Genomic DNA, 14,368 nt, shown 5'->3' with positions numbered 1-14,368 from the left:
CATGGATCTTGATGATGCTCCATTGATGCTCTCCAGCTGGTCTCAGTGGTGAAGGTCCCCCAAAAGCACAGAATCCAGTGGGTTAATGACACTCAGGCCAGGTAGGAAAACCAGGCACCTCCCCGTGTGGGGGGAGTTTTCCTTCCAGCAGACTGGGTTTGTTCCATCACTGCAGTGCTGTGGGGCAAGGCCTCAGGAATGACTCTGGGGGTATTTGGGGGGCCATGGATGGATCAAGGCCCCCCCTCAGCTGCTCTCAGTGAGTGAATGTCCCGTGGGGGTTCCACAGGCAGGCTGTGTGAGCAGGATGGGCTCACTGCCCTGGGCAGAGGGTACAGCACACCCAAAATGCCTCCCCACACCTCCTCCCAGGAGGGAAATCTGTGCACAGGGGTCTGTGGGGTACAGCCTCCCCACCCCGAGCAAGCCAGAGATGATTCTTAGCACAGCAGCTGCTTTTGCCTCACAGTCTTGTCCTTGTTTACTTGTTTGTTTCAGGTGATTGAAGAATGGGTTTTCTCTTCATCTCATCTCAGCAGTTTGACTTTCAGTCCAAAGTCCCAGACAGGTGTCTGTCTTCAGGGAGGCTTCTTTGGTTGTAGGTTCTTTATACAGTTTTTGTTATAATGGGCAAAACTTTATATCAGTGTATGAGGCATGAACTATTTCAGTCTCTGACACCATGTTGTCTGCAAAGCCTGGGTTTGTTACCTCGTGTCCAACAAGCCAATAATGACTGGAGAGGGACATTATCTATTTCAGATTGCACAAGCCTGGTGCTCCATGATATCAACATCCACCTCTCAGAACTTTCTACTATTTAAACATTTTAGCAAAGGAAGGGATTAGTGCTCATTAGTTACGAGTCACACGATTCCCTTATTACTCGGTGTTCTATCGTGTGTTGGTTAATGACTCTCATGCTCATTAGTCCTGTGCTCGGTCTCTCTCTCCTTCAGGGCCGGTGGGTTTTAGGGGCCGGTGCTCTGTGAGCAGGCCGGGCTCTGCCCCTGCTGGAATTACCTGTTAGTCACCAGCCGGAGCCGATTTCAGCACAATTACTGAGCTGTCTTCATTTATTTCTGCCTTGTCTTGGGAGTCCTGCCAATGTCCCTGTGTTCCCTAAATCCCGCATCCCTTGTGTGGACTGCTGTGCCCACATCCCTCTTCCCAAGCTTCCCTACCCTCCCCTGCGCCTGGGAACATCGAAGCATATCCAGCCCCAGACCTTAACAAGGCGTTCCTACCAACAAATTATTTGTGTTTGGAACACCTGGCCATCACTTAGAGCTCCTTCTTGGCAGCTCTGTTCCATGGATTAAGTCTTCCTCCTCAACCGCTCGTGAGAAAAATCTGATATATCCCACACTTGGCGGCATTCTGGCTGTGGGGACGGGTGCGGGGTTCCCGGTTATTCCCGGTTATTCCCGGTTATTCCCGGTTATTCCCGTATTTCGGGCATTCCCGTTCCCGCCCCCTCAGCGCCGAGCGCGCAGCGCCCCCTGGCGGCGGCGTTGCGCAGGCGATTCCCGCCCCCCCCCCATGTCTGGCGGGGCTCTCGCGAGAGCCGCGCGGGGGGCGGTGGGTGACGCGCGGCGGGCGCGGGGCGGGCGGGTCCGCCATGGCGGCGGGGGACGTGGAGTCCTCGCTGGAGCTCAGCCTGACGGGCTCCGGGGCGCTGCCCGGCGCGCTGCCCCCCGCCCGCTCCCGCATCTTCAAGATCATCGTCATCGGCGACTCCAACGTGGGCAAGACGTGCCTCACCTACCGCTTCTGCGCCGGGCGCTTCCCGCAGCGCACCGAGGCCACCATCGGCGTGGACTTCCGCGAGCGGGCCGTCACCATCGACGGCGAGCGCATCAAGGTACCGCCGGCACGGCACCGGGCTCCGGGGGACGGGGGACGGGAGAGCGGGGTGTGCCGCAGCCCCGGCACGGGCTCCGGCCTCCTGTCACCGCCGTACCCGGGGAGGGTCGGTGCGGCCGCGTCGCCGGCAGCCCCGGCTGTGCCTGTGTGCCTGTGCCTGTGTCTGTGCCTGTGTCTGTGCCTGTGTCTGTGCCTGTGCCTGTCTCTGTGCCTGTGCCTGTGTCTGTGTCCTGTGCCTGTGTCTGTGTCCTGTCTCTGTGCCTGTGTCTGTGTCCTGTCTCTGTGCCTGTCTCTGTGCCTGTCTCTGTGCCTGTGCCTGTGTCTGTGTCCTGTGCCTGTCTCTGTGCCTGTCCCTGTGTGTCTGTGCCTGTGCCTGTGCCTGTGCCTGTGCCTGCCCCTGCCCTGACACCTGCCCTGCTCTTCCACTGCTCGGCATCGCTCCTGTCGGAAAGGTTGTCACCCTGTAGGTTTCTGTGATGGTGAATCAATTCCTACCCTAGGCCAAACCTCCTCGTGTCTTTTGTCAAGCAATTTGGTAGTAATTGATCAGTAATTTATCTCAGTAATTTATCATTACAGTGGGCTTCTATATAGATCTCTTAGCCTTACCTGTGCCTGTTGTCAGCAGCGTGTTGCCTCCGAGAAATTCCGCTGCTTTGTTCATCGGACATCACAGCTGTTTTAACCTTCAATATCACAGAGCTGTGTAGGTGCCACTGTTATGATAATTTTGCTTTTAAATATTAGGAAATCAAATATTGTTCAGGGTCGAGCAATGCATTTCAACTTCTAATTTTTAGGGTTCTGTTAAGTTTGCTGTGTGATGATGGAAACCATCATTTGCAGAATACTCTGTGACAGCTTACAAGTGCAGTTTGTTTACTAACACGGTTTGGAACAGGATCCCCATCTGCTTCTGTATTACAGTTTGTTTTTATGAGGAAAGCTCAGTTGTGCAGAAGAAGGAAGTTAACAGTAGCCTTGTGCTTGCACTTGGGCCTTTATTGTCATCAGGCATTATAATTACAGCTTACAGTTCTGTAGCTGAAAGCTATAGTTTTTCCTTGCTTATTATTTATGATTAAAGAAATGATGGAGGATATATAAGAATAGGAGAGCCAAAATGCTTTCCTGCTCTTGTGGGATTTTTATGTCATATCTTTTTTCAAAGAATGGTGAATAGGAGCCTTTGTTGTGGGGTTTTTGTTTGGTGTTTTGTTTGTTTGTTTGTTTGTTGTTTTTTTTTGTTTGGTTGGTTTTTTTTTTTTTTTGGGTTTTTTTGGGGTTTTTTTGTGGTTTTTTTTTGTTTTGGTTTTTTTTTTGGGTTTTTTTTTGGTTTTTTTTTTTTTTTTTTTTTTTTTTTTTTTTTGTTGGTTGGTTGGTTTGGGGTTTGTGGTGGTTTTTTTGTTTTTTGTTTTTTTTTTTTTTTCTTTGTGAAACCAGTGACTAGAATTTCTCTGACAGCTGAAATTCTGTACTCCTTTGTCCATTGCTGTCTGTGACAGAGGAGAGGACTCCTGAGGGATGTTGTCTTGTCAGCAGCATCTTTTTCACTGGCTTTTTCATCACCTCTGGATGATGCCTGAGCTTAGTTGCAGAGAAGTGAAGAAGAACATGATCCACAGCTCTTGGATGCCTCATGTAGGTTATTGTGCCAGGCTGTTATACAGGGTTTTGTAGATTGTTTTGCTACATTTTTGAGAGTATTATCTCAAAAAATAAACCAGTTGTGGTTGAGGAAGCTGGAGAAGTGAAGGAGGCTCTTCTGAGACACACTGTTTTGTGCAGGTTGTGTTTCAGCATTACAGGAATGCGTTTGATCATTATGGGCAGGACCCTCGTTCTCAGTGGGCGTGGCGTCGAGTTTGAACTGATTTTGGGCGGTTTGGGCAACTCCTCTCACCCCTCTTCACCTTTCTCACACGGAACAGTCAGCTCCAGCTGCACCAGCTGAACCAGGAGAGAGAAGCTCTGGTGAACTAAGTTATTGTAGTCCTTGCTGTGCCCTGAAGGGAATTTTTCCTCTTGCATCCAAGTGGGTTATAGAGTAGTGTCTTCTCCCTTCCCCCAGCCAGCTGGATGGTTCTTTCTTGTGCTGCTACAGCAGGAGCTGTTTCCTTCACAGCTGGAAAAGTGCTGTGTCACTGGCAGGAACACAAGCTCAGTTCTTCTCACTGAGGGTCTCTCACACAGCAGTTGTGAAGCATTCCAGGACACAGGAACAAGTATATTCCTTGTGCAATGGGCTGACAGGTTCATATCAAACACTGATGCCTGAATGTGATGAGTAAATTTAAACTTCCAACAAATGGATTTGCTGCCTTCTAAATTTTTCTCTTCCTCAATTGATCTAAGCAGTGAAAATTGAAGAAAACAATGATGTCAGTGTTCGCTGACCTACATTAAAAGAGCAAAACAGACATGAAATTCAAAGAAGAAAGTCTGAACATCATGTTCTGTACCTTTGAGCTATTCCAAATTTTTCCATGTCTTTTTAAAGGAGACACAGCATCAAGGCCAGTTAAGTTTTTGCCAGTGTGTTATAAACCACACATCCAAAAGTGTGTCCTTGTTTAGAAAAGAGCCTTTCTGCATCCACAGAATCAGAATCATAAGGTGGGGTGTGATGGCTGAGTCAGTGTATCGAATTTTTTTATGCCATTTATTTGTCTTTCCTAGGGAATGTGACCAAGAGATTCTGTTCAGTTTTATTAGCTGAATTATGCTGTTAAACCAGCCAATCAAACTATATATTTTAAGGGGCTGTTATAAAAACTGTGGTTCCCTGAAGATGGGTTTTTCTGGACTAACAGTGAAATAGTAATCTTAGTGTTACTTCATCAGTGCACACCCATTAGCATGAACATTTTCAGTGCTGTTTTTCAGAAGAGGAAATATTTGGGCTCAGAGTCAGAAGTGGTTCCATTTCCTCAAGTTTGCCTGGAATGAGGAAAAAAAGAAACTTCTAAACTGTGCAGTTTTCAACGTTGGGAAAGGATTTACCTCTCAGTGCAAATGACTCAGTTGATAAGGCCCTTCAAGCTTGAATGATGGATGTAAATGAAATTTTGGAAGAACTGTAGTTTAAGCATCTCTTGCAAGTTATGTGAACCTTTGATTTAATTTCCCCATTTTTACCCAAGGCTGGCAATACACTTGCAGATCTCTGCTTGACAAGCATCACTGATTTCTGCTCTGTGAATAGGCTGGGGAGAGAACTGTAAGCTCACAGCTGCCTGTGAATATTAACTCCCTCCTTAAATTAATCTGATACAGCATTTTCCAAGATGTATCTATACTGATTCCTTAACATAATGTTGTCTGTACATAGGATTGCTCTAGTCTGTGCTTCTTTTTCCTCTGATTTCTCAAATTCATGAAGATTTTCTGTGAGTCTCCTGACTTTGTGATGTTTTATAAGGGACAGAAGTGGGGTATGTCTCACCTGGTGTGTGACTGACCCTTACCCAGAGTTAGGTGCCCATTTCAGTCGACTGTGCAGACTCAGGAGATGCTGTCAGTTGTGTGTAGAGTGCAATACCACTGGCAAAAAGTGGGAGTTTACTCTAGAAATGAGACAGATTGCAACTGAGTCCCATTTCATGGGATCAGAGCCAGGGCAACTTGCCTTGCTTTTCCTAACAATCTTAATGACCCTTCCAGAAGCAGCACACAGGTTTTTCTAAGTGTCTGGAGCCAAAGCTGCAGAGAACTGGACTAGGCTGCAAAACCCAAGCTGCTCCAGTGTTCTCATGCAAATTCTCTGTTCCCCTGATGCGACCAGTAGCTGCCATTCCCACCTGCTCTGGTCTGAGGTTTTTTTGACGATGGATGACCAGGGTTGAACATAATAATGAAGAAAAAGTCACATCATCTGAAACATCTCTTCCTCTTTTTTCTTCACTCTGTCCCATGACTAATTCATAACATCCTGTGACTGACTTGTGGATCTGGATTGTCATCCATTTTAATAATTTCCAATCTGATAAACCCTGTGCTTAAAGAAAAATTGTCAGTCACTGTTATCAAGACTTTGCATCTGCTTCTATTCAGTTTCACCATATTTCCACTGTTGTAGCTTTCAAAACAATTTTATGTGATACTCCAGTCCCCTCTATCGGTGATGCATCCTCTTGCTGTCAGCAGATTTCCCTTGTACTTGGGCTTCCTTTTTTCTAATATAAAAAGTCACTGGTTAAAGTGGTAAACAAGACAACTTTCAAGATATTTGCAATTTCTAAAGAAGTTTTACTGAAATATTTGGATCAATGTAGATTATCATAGATTCCAGGCTTCCGTTACACAGGTGGGTCAATGTATTTAAAATTTCTGTTTGCTGTTGTTTACATCTGCTGGTGCTACGAAGCTTGTTTTGTTTTAGTTTGTTTCAATCTGGACCCCAGAAACTTGAAAGCATTTCAGGTCTTCTGAATGTCTTTCTATCTGACTAAGCCTCTAGCACCTCTGTTCAGTCTGGTTTGGACAGAGTGGTGTGTACCTGGACATGACAGTCACATGTTAATCTGACAGGAGGTTTATACTTATTGTAATAAGTCAGCTGAGACTCCGTTTTCTTCCTGCGGGAAAAGCCAATTCTTTATTCCCATCACTGATTTTGTACAGCTGTCACAGACCCGTGTGCAGCACCCATTGCCTGGGAGTTTTCTTACTCCTGCAGTGTTTGCTCAGAAGGTGATTTGTGTGTGTGTGCTGAGATTCAGGTTGTTACATTTTTCCTGTAGGGGTTCTCCTGGAACAGATCCTATTGTTTACACAGATGCACTTACTTTTCAGCCCAAGAATAGGCTGTTGTGTTAAAGAACCTTTCAGACCAAGATGGTTTTTGCATGGGAACTTGCACATTGTTTAACTGCACTTAGAAGAGATGTCAGGCTGGCTGTTAATTTAATAGAGCAGGCCTGGTTTGATGGGGCCTTTCTTGTATCATTCTTCTACTCATCACAATATCCCTCCCTTTTTAATTAATTTTAAAAAGCTGATATGTTCTGATGTTAAAACAATTTGCATCTTATTAAGGCTATTACCAGTTATCTATTAAATACAGGACAAGATACATAAAAACCTGATTACAATAAACAAAACTTATTCAATCCAATCATGTCACTGACACAGGGAAAAATAAAAATAATGTCCAGTGTCTCTGGGGGAAATTGAGATAAATGACCATTGTTTTAAGGCCCAAATAGTTGAGACTCAGGAGAAAGTCCATTAGCTGGAAATGTTGATCTCTGACATGAGTGACTGTCTCTTTGGGAGCCCGGAGCAGGGAACAGCTGAAGAAGGTCAGTAGGAACACGGTACCATGATGGTGACAACAAAAGGCTTCTGATGCCATTCCCTCTGTCAGTCTCCAGACACAGCCCTGCTCTGGCACTCCTGCTTTTGCTCCTGTTCTGATTCCAGAGGCTGGAGGCTGGTGAAGTAATTTCTCTTCTCACTGGGCCTCATTTTCTCAGAGGCAGTTGCTTTCTGATCAAATAAATAGATGACTTCTTTTAACCTGTTGACAATAAAGACATGCCTATCTTCTCTTTAAGTTAATGAATCAAATAAGGCTTTGTTGTTGTACACTCAATTGGGATTTATTGATCTTTTTTCCAAAACTTTAATGTAAATATTGCATTATTCAAAATTGTATTCAGTATTGTATTTTGTGTAATTTCATCTAGCAGATCTGTTAACATTGGTGTTAAAGAGACTATGTATGCTGAAATCTTTGACAGATAATCAGGCACTGCATTTACGGCTTTCTATCTGTCCAGCAACCGTAAAACTGTAAAAAATTAACTTTAAACCCTATACCAACACGTTTTCAAGGCATACAAACACAGTATTTCATCAAGTAAAGTTTCATTACCCAGAGGCGGTCAGAGCGCACCCCGCGCTGGGGCGGGGAGGCTGAGCCGGGAAAAAGGAGACAACAAAGGCGGCCGGGCTGTGCCCGCAGGGATGAGATCCCGGGCTGTGCAATCCCCGCCGGGCTGTGCCCGCAGGGACCCGCAGGGATGAGATCCCGGGCTCGGCCCTGCCCCGAACACCCGCGGGGGAAAAGCGACACAGAACGCTCTAAAGGCTGCTTTGGCAAAGGGGAACCCCGAGCACAAACCCGGGAAAGGTTCAAAGGCCCCGAGCGCTGGCGGCTCCCCCGGCCCGGAGCGGGGCGGGCCCGGCAGAGCCCCGGGACTGTCGGGAATCCCGCGCCGGGCCCGGCGGGGAATGAGGGACCGGCCCTGGAGCCCCGGCCCTGGGGAGGAGCCGCCAGCGAGCGGGGAACGCGCTTTAAACTCTCTTAGACCCCGCGCCTCACCCCGCGGGCCGCCCGAGCGCTTTGGCCAGCGCAGATCTCGATCCTCCGCCGCGCTGCGCATAAATTCATACTACGCGGCGTGGCGCGTATTTTCATACTACGCAATGCGTATTTTGGTGTCCTCAAACTACGTGGCACGTATTTTCAAACTACGCAATGCGTATCTTGATGTCCTCAAACTACGCGGCACGTATTTTCATACTACGCGCCGCGGCGCGTAATTTCCATACTGCGCGGCGCGGCGCGTATTTTCACAGCGCTGTGTCCCCTGCCCCGTCCCGGTGCCCGCGGGGCAGTTTCCCGTCCCCGCTCCCTCCCCCCGGCGGCGCCTTCCCGGGAGCTCTGCTGGTTTCCCCGTTGGTTCCCCTGTCTGTCCCCTGTCTGTCCCCTGTCCCCGCTCTCTCCGCTCGGTCCCGCCCCGCCGTTCCCGTCTCGGGGTGTTCGGGGTGTCCTGGAGCCTTTGGCTGCTCTGTGGATCCGCCGCTGGAATTCCCGCTGTGTTCCCGCTCTGTGGATTCCGCTCCCGGCCCCGGCCCGGCCCCGCCGCCTTTTCCCTTTTCCCTTTTCCCTTTTCCCTTTCCCGCGGCCCCTCGGGCCCCAGCGATGGGAGCGTCCCCGGGACTCCTTTGCTTCCTGTGGGAAAAGCCAGTTCTTTACTCCCATCACTGATTTTGTACAGCTGTCACAGACCCGTGTGCAGCACCCATTGCCTGGGAGTTTTCTTACTTCTGCACTGTTTGCTCAGAAGGGGATTTGTGTGTGTGTGCTGAGATTCAGGTTGTTTATATTTATTTTTTTCCTTTTATGAATGCCTTGATAATACAAACAATTGTATGGTCCCAGTTTAAGCACTAAATAAGCTTAAGTTAGGTGTTCATCACAGGAGGGTTTGATTCCAATACACTGCAGGGAAAGATTTCTTTGTTTTGTTTCTCCTGTTTTTGTTGGTGATCTTGAAATCAAGCACGGTTTGATTTCTTCGTACTTTTAATGTCATACTAACAACAAAATTTTGGGGAAGATGAGATTTTTTTGGCAATAACAAAAGTCACATCAGCTGAGAGCTGTTTTGGGAAGTAACATATATTTAATTTTCAAATGAAAGTGCTATTGCTAAGACTTCAGCGTTTGTTTTTATAAATTTCCAGAAATTTGTATTTCCTCTCAAGTTGTGTCATCTTTCCTCCTGGCCTCACTTGTGAGAAGCTTTGAAAGCCAAAGCTTCTGAAATTGCGTGACTGCACCGGTTTTCCTCAGCACAAACTTGTCAATATGATTGATTCAGAAGAGTAGATTTCTGTGGTCATGTAACTCTCCTCCCTACAGGTAATTTGTGTTATTTTGTTGAGTAATAAGCCCTTCTTCCCTCTCCTCGTTCTGTTTGCAGATCCAGCTGTGGGACACGGCCGGCCAGGAGCGCTTCAGGAAGAGCATGGTGCAGCACTACTACAGGAACGTCCACGCCGTGGTGTTTGTGTACGACATGACAAACATGGCCAGTTTCCAGAGCCTGCCCTCCTGGATAGAGGAGTGCAAACAGCACCTGCTGGCCAATGACATCCCAAGGATTCTGGTGGGGAATAAGTGTGACCTGAGGAACGCCATTCAGGTGCCCACGGACCTGGCCCAGAAGTTTGCTGACACCCACAGCATGCCGCTGTTTGAGACCTCTGCCAAGAACCCCAATGACAATGACCATGTGGAAGCCATTTTCATGACACTGGCTCACAAGCTTAAGAGTCACAAGCCATTAATGCTTAGTCAACCCCCAGATCATGATGAAATACATATAAAGCCTGAACCAAAACCTATCACATCCTGCTGGTGTTAGGATTGTCACTGATCCCGTTGTCACCTTGTCTTGTTTGCAAGTGCTTCAAAATTATGGTCTTTGCAAAGTTCCAGGTTTTGGTAGCAATTATAGCAAATCTCTTCGGCACTTTAATGTGTTTTTTGATTTTTTTTTTTCCTGGTGTAGATGTGCCCATCTTATGCTCTTGCACTTTGTAATTGTACTTTCTGAATTACTAAAGTTTCACTATAAATATATGGGAACATACTTACTTTGTCAAGTTTTGACAAAGCAATTCTAGTTGAGCTCTTGCTGCCTGAGGTTGTTCTCATCACTTGTGGTAAGATTATAAACAGTAGGCCAGTTTACTAATACTTTTGGTTGGAATAATGGAAGAGGAAGAGCCTTTTGTGACAACCAGGGATCTTGGGGTTCGGGTCAGCAAGTGGGGAAATTTTTGGCATATGAAGGAATTTTAGGTGACCTCTAGCAAATTAGAAAGCAGGTACCTTTTTATAATAAAACCAAAAACCCCCAGGTCTGTCAAAGTTTGGGCTGCCAGTGTCAGTGCAAGTTGCTGGGTTTTGGCCTGTCATTCCACTATGAACTTGGTCTGTTTCTTCAGAGCAGTGGTAACAGAATTCACTAACTTCTCCCTACCTCTAGACAGTTATTTGCTACTTAAAACTCCATTAATTTTTCATAATTAGCATGCAATACCGAACTATGTTATGTTAAACCACGTGAAAAGTACTGTAGCACAGAATTTGGAGTAAAATTTGGACTCTACCTGTCCATAAGTTTTCTGATCTTATTATTAAGTTATTAAATTATGAAATATAAATTAATTTTATATAATTATTAAAATAATTGTATAAAATTGAGTTATATATTTCTGAAGGTGCTGTATTTGAGTTGAGTGTCTCAGGGTAAGTAAAAACAGTAGAGTAAGTAAAAGATTGGGTGAATTTGGCAAAAGCATACTGGTTTTCAAAGATCAGGGTTTGCAGGGCTTTAAGGAATCTGCTTCTCAAATATCTTGAAAAGCCAACTTGATAACATATTTCAGGAATAGGAATGCTTAGGAATATGGTACATTCTTAAAATATTTCCAACTAAATTTGGTCTTGAAATAAGGAGTAAATCTACCAAGTACATCATCTGTTACAGATTCTTGAGCAAAAGCCTGCATGTATAATCTGACTGTATGTAGAGCATCCTTGGCATTACTAATGTGAGCTACTAGGGGTTAGATGAGGGAAATTCTTCCTCTTGAACCTTTTTCTGTGTTCTCATAGTTGCAACTGCTTTTTTTTCAGTTCTACCTGAAGATCTAGTTTCATCATAAGGTCAAGTTCCATAATAAAAATGGTGCTAAGTTGCACATAGTTGCATAAAGTGAAATGTAAGCCATAGAGTGCAATCTATGACTTCATACATGTGCCGCGTCAAACCGTGGTTTGTGACTTGGTTTTTGAAGTATAAATGAAGATTATTTTTATTGGCAATGTGTAGCATGTGCTGCTTACTAGAAACTAAATGGAAGGGCTAGTTCAGAAGCTGCCGCCCTAATAATCACATTAGAAACAAATTACTGAAACAAGATAACTGTTATTATGTGAACTATTACAATTCTTAAGATCTAATTTCATTGCAACTTACCCAGAAAAAAATGCATTGACTTTTTTTCTAGATTTTAAAGAGCATTTCATTTGGTCTAATATGATTAAGATGCTAAAAAGAATCTAAACAAAAGGTAATACTTTTTCCTGTATAAAGCTGCTTCAATTGTGACAGTATTTTTGCTTAGGAAACATTTGTAAAAGGGAGCTTTTGTATTCACTCTGAACCTTACATGACTAGAACTTACAGTTGTTTCAGAAACAATCACCTTTTTAACACTAGTGTCCTTAATGATTTCTTTAAGAAAAGGATTGATCTTAAATTGATATTTATACTATGGTAAGTGAATATGGTTTACAGTCCTGTTGGACAGATTGTTTTTCACTCATGTCCTTAATCCTTTCTCTGAGAAGGATCCTTTTTAATTTTTTTGTATACTAAATATGTCATCAAGTGTTTTGTTTTGTTTTTTAATTTAAAAATATCCCAGAGTTAAGAATTTTAAAGTCAGTCAGTCAGTCAGGTTGGGGGTTGGGATAAGAAAATAATGTAGCTGCAGTGTTACTGTTAAATTTGATCTGAAACACCTGCACATCTGTTAAGTTTCATTTGAGTTATCACAACTTGTAAATAAGGGCCCTCATGTCATGAAAAATTGTGTGGAAATGATGTTCAAGTGTGTGATTCCATGTTCAGCACAAAGCATGTTCCAATGGTTCTGCCAGGAAGGCAGTGTGGTCAGTAGTGCAGGATTCAGTGTTGCTCCCTGGCTTTCAGTGGTGATGTTCTGCCCACAGAATGGATGTCAGAATACTGAATACTTTGTGTGTGTATTTTCACTTGACCAGACTGTAAAGTTGGCTTCTTTTGTATGTGCTGGGGGCAGGCAAGGCACAATCCCAGAAACCTAATAAACTGGCTTTGCCACAAACTGTTATCACTTGTTTTCAATAATTATAATAGGAATTATAGTAAAATTATATAGAATTATATTAATTATATAGAATTATAGTATAATTCCATATGGTTAAAAAAATGCTGTGAGGGAGTTAAAGGAGTTTCTAGTTTCTGTCTGTGTGGGTGACAATTTTTACAAAAAAGACTGTCACAATACTTAGACTACTGTCAGTGTTTCCTTGCAATGACTCTGGGTGATTTTGAGGCATCTGAAGCATCCACCTGATGGTTCAGAGGCATGTTCAATATTTACTTCAGATTCCAGAAAAATGGCAGGTGATACAACAGTTACAAAAACAGCAATTACTTACCCTTGGATGTAAGTCAAGGCCCCAAAGGAGTCTTCTCCATTACTCTTCTTCTAGTCTTACCTTGTTCAGAAATAAATCCCCTTTAACTTGTATAAATTTGTTGAAAGTAATATTCCTTATCCCCTCTGTGAGTATTTCCACTTCCACCAGAATGTATAATTTTTCCCCAGAGTCCTGCATTTGATGTTGCTTAACATTTCAATTCCTAGATAAATGTAGAGCCATATGTTATTTAAAAGTAATAGTAATGTTACTTTTTAATGTAATAGTCTGATTTTCTGTGCAAATCAGTGTAACACCAACATGTAATCTTAAATCTAAAGTCATAAATAACATTAGAAACTATCATTATTTTAGGACTCACAGAAAAATCCCACTCTTCTGAGGATGTGAGATTATTTTTCTCCTTCCTCTGTTGATGCTGGATGCCCAAAGGAGGCCTGATTTATCCAGCTGAATGGTGTCATCAGTGAGGGCTGTGAAGAGGCATTGAGAGAGGAAGAATGGCTGCTGGTTTCCAGGGATGTTCTGGGACTCACTGGGCTCTGTGCAGCCTCCCACCTGCAAAACAGAGGAAAGTGCTGAAGGCAGCTCCTTGTAGTGCTGGCAGCTTTTTCCAGAGCTCAAAGGAAGGCAAATGAGAGCCACTGATCATCCAGGGACAATCCCTGGGGGGATGTTATTGACAGTATTGTTTTCTGTCTTGCTGAACCAACACTGCTTAATGTGAATCACAAATTACTGAATCCTCAGCTAATCGTTTGAAATTAATGGAAAACAAATTTCCCAGCAATACCAGTGATCATTAAAAAAAAAAAAACAAAACCCAAAGGAGAGCACAATCCTCTCAGTAAGAGCAGCACAAATATACTGCTCTTACTGAGAAGATTTTCTTCCCTCTGAGGGTGGCGAGGCGCTGGCACAGGTTGCCCAGAGCACCTGTGGGTGCCCCATGCCCAGAAGTGTTCAAGGCCGGGCTGAGTGAAGCTCTGGGCATGTGAAAACTGAGAGTCATAAGACCCTGATCTCAGCTCAGCACTTCCTTTTCTATTATTTTACTGTTTGCACTGCCCTTTTGGAAGGGTCACAGGCAGAAAAAAAGAGTGCTGTAAGGCAATATGCTGAAGTCCCTCCTTCTGGAAATATTTAGTGATTTACTGCTGAAAACATCACGCTGAGCCTCTAAATCAGGAGTCATAAAGCAGAAGCTGCATTTGCAAACCATTTATCCTCTCCAAAGCCTGGTCATCCCCACATCCTTCACACCCACTCCTGTACAGGAAAACACTGGAAATGCTCAGGGGGCTTTGAGGTGCTCCTTGCCCTTCATAGTCTTCTGTCTCTCAGACCTTTCTTCAGTTAAGAAAGGGCAGAGAAAGACGAAAAGACTAAATTGACCCTAAAATACATGAAACAGCTTTTCTATTTGAAAATACTTATTGAAGGTATTTTTAACACACTCAAAAATTAGAGACAGTGAAGGGCTTCTGG

The 14,368-nt window shown here is 44.4% G+C and overlaps 1 protein-coding gene across 2 annotated transcripts; it reads left to right on the top strand.

Annotated features, from left to right (window-relative positions):
* Positions 1-1,620: 1,620 nt before the first annotated feature.
* On the top strand, positions 1,621-12,540 carry RAB33B (RAB33B, member RAS oncogene family). 2 transcript variants are annotated; one of them, XM_083861374.1, is made up of 2 exons: positions 1,621-1,864; positions 9,582-12,540. In XM_083861374.1, the coding sequence occupies exons 1-2, from the start codon at positions 1,622-1,624 to the stop codon at positions 10,023-10,025; spliced, it is 687 nt and encodes a 228-aa protein (XP_083717500.1). In that variant the 5' UTR covers position 1,621; the 3' UTR covers positions 10,026-12,540. The 2 variants fall into 2 exon arrangements, with proteins under 2 accessions (XP_083717500.1, XP_083717501.1); XM_083861375.1 differs by lacking the exon at positions 1,621-1,864 and adding an exon at positions 2,918-3,507.
* Positions 12,541-14,368: the final 1,828 nt, after the last annotated feature.

The sequence above is a fragment of the Zosterops lateralis genome, assembly GCF_965231275.1.
Source record: "Zosterops lateralis genome assembly, chromosome: 5".
In the NCBI taxonomy this organism is placed as follows: Eukaryota; Metazoa; Chordata; class Aves; order Passeriformes; family Zosteropidae; genus Zosterops; species Zosterops lateralis.
This window is presented reverse-complemented; position numbering and strand designations above follow the sequence as displayed.